This window comes from Lactuca sativa, chromosome 9 (genome assembly GCF_002870075.4).
Source record: "Lactuca sativa cultivar Salinas chromosome 9, Lsat_Salinas_v11, whole genome shotgun sequence".
NCBI classification, from domain to species: Eukaryota; Viridiplantae; Streptophyta; class Magnoliopsida; order Asterales; family Asteraceae; genus Lactuca; species Lactuca sativa.
Genome location: NC_056631.2, coordinates 182,307,254 through 182,312,544, shown reverse-complemented (window position 1 = coordinate 182,312,544; position 5,291 = coordinate 182,307,254). Strand labels below are relative to the sequence as shown.

General features: G+C 36.1%; 1 protein-coding gene across 1 annotated transcript; it reads left to right on the top strand.

Annotated features, from left to right (window-relative positions):
• The first annotated feature begins 2,001 nt into the window (after positions 1-2,001).
• LOC111909639 (putative germin-like protein 2-1) lies at positions 2,002-2,882 on the top strand. The gene is made up of 2 exons (XM_023905420.3): positions 2,002-2,146; positions 2,262-2,882. Exons 1-2 carry the CDS (start codon positions 2,035-2,037, stop codon positions 2,795-2,797), a joined length of 648 nt encoding a protein of 215 aa, XP_023761188.2. The 5' UTR covers positions 2,002-2,034; the 3' UTR covers positions 2,798-2,882.
• The last annotated feature ends 2,409 nt before the right edge of the window (positions 2,883-5,291 follow it).

The following is a 5,291-nucleotide window of genomic DNA, read 5'->3' as shown; positions in this document are numbered from 1 at the left end:
TTATTGAGAGGACAACTTATGGGTATAGACAAGGTGGTTGGAGTTATATCTAGAGGTGTGGACAGTATCATTCCGAGCAGTTAGCAAGGTGAGTTATTCTCACTATATTAATAGGGTCTAAGGCACCATGGCCGACCCTTTAGTTGTTATTTGGTTATGGTATGCTATATGTGGTTATGATCTGTTAGATCGGTATCAGGATAGACAGTACGTTGTTATGCTCTTAAGATCCATAAGGATTGGTATGTTAGTGACCTGCTAGGTCGGTGCTTTGGTTATGAGGGATTGCTAGTATTGATGATCAGTGAGATAGTTATGTTTGATACTTGTATATGCTAGTATATGTTAGTTATGTGCACATGGTTATTTGCTTAATGGTTGGGTTGAGGCGGTCCTACTTTGTGCTGAAGGCCAACATACCCTACGACTGGTCCGGAGAGACTGTAGGCCCGTGCGGCGGTCCAGTCATGTCGAATGCTCGGGATAGACCCATATAGACTTTAGGCCCTGCAGGACGGTCCAAGCCGAAGGCCCAGTATGCATGTTGTTGATTATCTGTTGCTGATATGGTGTTGTCAGTGTGGTTTTGGTATTTTGGGGGTAGCTTATTAAGCCCTCGGGCTTACAGTTTCAGTATATTGTTTCTTGATTTTTTTCATAAATTTGATATAGGTTTATGGTGGGATGAAAATAGATTGAGACGAATTTCACTAATTTTAGAGTTGTTCAACAATTTAACCTTTCCTCAATCTTCGCTTCTTTGTTCCGTGTTCTATCATCGTTGAAATCTAGGGGAATGGTGAACCAACAACCCCACATAAATCAACATTCGTGGTTGGTGTGTTTTATAAAAAGGTTAATGGAAGAGACATATATGATTAGATGTAGGAAGTTCTTTCCAAAATCTTCATTAGAAAGCATACATAGAGATTAGGTACATCAAACATGGTTATCAATCTCAGCCATTGGTAGATCAAACGACGTTGGTTAGGCATTGTTATTTAGCAACCTACCATGTTTTTTCCTAGTATATAAATTATTTTTATGGGCCTTGTTTTGCAAATTTTTAGACTTATATTTACTGTTTCCATTCATACTATAAAATCCCAATATACTATTTGGTATAATTTGTCTTACTTTATTTATTCAAGAAAAATAAGATTTTTTTATTTTATTTTATGTTATTATTATTATTTGGTAAATTTAAACGTCTAATTAATACAAGTAATTTACAAACAGCTAGAAAAGATACTGTTTTGCTAAAAGGATCGTAAATGTGTGTGCAATACATCGGTATGAAGTTTATATCTATAATCCATAGTATTTTGCATCTGTCGGTGAATGTAGTAAGTCTGTAATGTATGTTATGTATGTGTACAAGATATTTTCCACGTACACCTTCTTCCAACCAATTTTGATATGTGTCTAACCAACCAGTAATACCCATTATGAACGGATTATACACATAAATGGTTTTCGATAATTGTGCACCTTTTTGTATTGCACGGAGGCTAATCTTTTGTTTCAAGAAAAGCCTAGAATGCATCAATTGAAAAATAAAATATACATAAAGCGTTCTTTAACCATAATATTTATCTGGTATGGAAACGGTCAACATTGCTCTTCAAGACTTTTTGATTTTCTTAAAAAATGATCGAAGTAGAAATTTTCCATGCATAATAAACATTCAACGACGTTCCATTAAAATGAATCCTAAATATGGATGTGTTATGAAAAAGTATATAAGTAAATATACTAAATGGAAGGATCTTAGACATATAAGGTTCGTAGTTGCAACTTTTATGAAATTAAGAACCAAACAACGTAAGTTGAATGTATCTTGCTTCTAGAAATTGAACAGCAAAATTTGAATGCATCTCAAGATGATAATTGATGACGCTATGATGGTATTAGTCTTGATCTTCCAATATTTTTACTATATAAGCATTGGGAGTTCCATTCTTTATTTCATAGATTTCCCAAGCTACCATAATTAAGTCATCAAAATTAAAACAAGTTTTCGGCTTCTCAACAATGACGGCTCATTTGCTTTTATTTGGTCTCTTGGTGGCAGGTTGTTCCCTTGCGTTTGCTTCGGACCCTAGTCCTCTTCAGGACTTCTGTGTGGCAGACCAAAATAGCAGAGGTAAGAATTTATTTGTGAAAGTCGAGAAACTCTCCAGCATTTTCATGCATGATTTGAAAACATATCATATTTAATTGTGATTAATAGTTTATTTATTTAATTTTTTTCCTCGTAGTATTCGTGAATGGCTTGGTTTGCAAAGAGTCAAGGCTAGTACAAGCTGATGATTTCTTTTATAGAGGACTGCAACTAATGGGAAATACATCGAATGCTGTTGGGTCTGCTGTGACTCCAGTGACCGTAGAAGAGTTGCCAGGACTTAACACTCTTGGTATCTCAATGGCACGTATTGACTTTGCACCACAGGGTATTAACCCCCCACATACACACCCTCGGGCCACTGAAATTTTGACTGTTATGGAAGGCCGTATTCTAGTCGGATTTGTCACGTCCAACCCTCAAAACCGACTCATCACAAAAGAACTTCAGAAAGGCGATGTTTTCGTGTTCCCAGAAGGCCTGATTCACTTCCAGAAAAACGTGGGAAATGGCTATGCTGTTGCTATTGCAGCTTTGAGTAGTCAAAATCCAGGTGTTATTACCATTGCAAACGCTATTTTTGGGTCAAATCCCGATATCGCTGGAGATATTCTTGCAAAGGCCTTTCAAGTTGACATCAACCTCGTCTATCAAATTCAATCGAAATTCTAGCTTTTAAATGCTTTTAAAATGTTGATTTTCTTATCAATGGTGTGGTATTTGTTATGCATATGTTGTTATATTTAAAATCGAATAATATATATACTACTGTCATAGTGATTTTGATTTACTGATGTGGAATTAACTACTTCAAAACTAAGAGATAAACTATATTAAAACCCAAGGGTGTGCGAGAAATAGATATAGAGATCACACAGACAAATTTACGTAAGGGTGTGAAAGAAATAGACTTAGAAATCATAAACACAAACCGAATATTGTTCAAGAAATAGACTTAGAAATAACAAAGATAAACCTAAGAGTGTGCAAGAAATAGGCTTAGAAATCACAAAGACAAATTTACATAAATAACCCACTTGCTTTAGAAAGACTAGAAGTTCAACCATCAACTTTTTTAAAAGGATTAATATATGGTCCTTGGTGTTTCAATTAGTTACTAGGTCGATCAACCAGCTATGCAAATTTAAGTAGCTGTGTGTAAATAAGGAAAAACTCATCATCTCAATTATGATGAGACGTATTACATATAGCCAAAGATAAAAGAGGAATATCCAAAGGATAATTACATAGAATACATAACTAAAAACGTAAAGAGATAAGTATGCTAAGATTTATCTCTAATATTTAAATTATGTCTAGATTTATCTCTAATATCCCCTCTCAAGCGAATCTGTGGTGGACTTAGACAAAGCATGGATCGAAAAAATTATAAGTGTGAACGTAAAACTCTTTTAGTGAAAATGTCATCATCCTGAAGAAGCTTGGTCGGCACAAGTTTTGTGCGTAGCTTCCCGGAAGACACAAGCTCTCAGATAAAGTGATAGTCAAGATCTATGTGTTTGTCACGCTTATGTGAAACTGGATTTTGAGTCAAGAACAAAGCCCTTGACAAAACGTAGAATATGCCTAAAAACTTGATAATGAGCAGTTGTAGGAGCTTGTAGGAACTGACTAACTTGATTTACAACATAGGAAATATCACGTCAAGTGATGGTGAGATATTGTAACGCAGCGACAAGAGACCGATAAAGAGTGTGATATGAAAACGCAATATCCAATGTTGTAAATAACTCATGTGGAGCAAGTGGAGTGGAGACAGGCTTAGCTTCAAGCAAACTAGCACATGTGAGAATATCATGTGTATATTTAGCTTGACTGAGGAACAAACCATGAATGGTATAGTAAACCTTGAGACCCAAAAAAACTAACAACAAACTCCTTATTTAGATAAGAAACCATCAATGTATCTTTAAGCAATCTGAGATCTTTAACCACAAACTCCTTCTTTAGATAAGAAAGAAATCGCTTGATGATAGCCTTGTCTGAACCTTTTAAAATAAACTCATCAATATAGTCCAGGAAATATAGTAGTATATGTCCTTTGTGATAACCAAAACAAACAAGGATCAAACATGCTATTTGTAAAGCCTTGTTTTAACAAGAAATCACTCAAGCGTTTAAACCAAGCACAAGGAGCTTGTTTTAAACCATATAATACCGTTGTTTTAACTTGCACACACGATTGGGACGAGCAGGAGCAATAAAGTCGGGGGGTTGTTCCATGTAAACCAGTTCATTACGATTACCATGTAAAAAAACATTCTTAACATCAAGTTGATGAAGAAGACAACGATAAATGGTTGCAAGAGAAAAAACAATTATAATGGTTGATGAAGAAAACACAATCGGACTAAAAGTATGAGTGTAATCAGTCTCAGGTACCACAGTGAAACCTTGATATACAAAGCAAGCTTTATACCTATCAATGGTTCTATCTAAGTGAAGTTTAGTTCGAAACACCCATTTAGAGCCAACAATGTTGGAGTCAGAAGGACCAGGGACGAGATCCCAAGTATCATCGGAACGTTGGAATTTTATTTCTTCATCCATTGCCATCACCCAAAGAGAGTGCTTTGCAGCAGACTTGAATCTTTTGGGTTCAGTAATGGGAAAAAGTGCATGATGAAGAGAGTGATGAGATAACTGAGCCAAGTTTGCAACATGTCATGTTTTAAAAATACCAGGCTCGGAGCGAGTAATCATTAGATGACGTGAAGTTGGAGGAGATGTGGCAGGGGATGTTGGTTCGTACTTAGTAGTGGAGCTCGTATCTAACACTTGGTCAACTGAGACCGGAGAATCTGCAGCGATGGGAAGGATCGAAGCAGAAGGTTTGTTAGTCGATATAGTAATCGTGACTAAATTGAAAGGTTGATGAATCAGCCCAGGTGGTACAACAGATGGAATAATGCAGAGTGAGCATGGGTCGTGAGTAGCTGGTTGTTGAGGAACAGGTTTCGCAGCCATTGGTGAAGATGGAACAAACGTATGATGGTCAAAAAAGCTAGTCAACTCCAAAGAAAAATGGTCAGAAGATAGAGTTTGTGTCTTATATGGAAATGACGTTTCATCAAACTGTGCATGTCTTTTAATGTATATTTGGGAGGTAGATGGTTCAAAACATATGAACCATGTAAATAAGGAA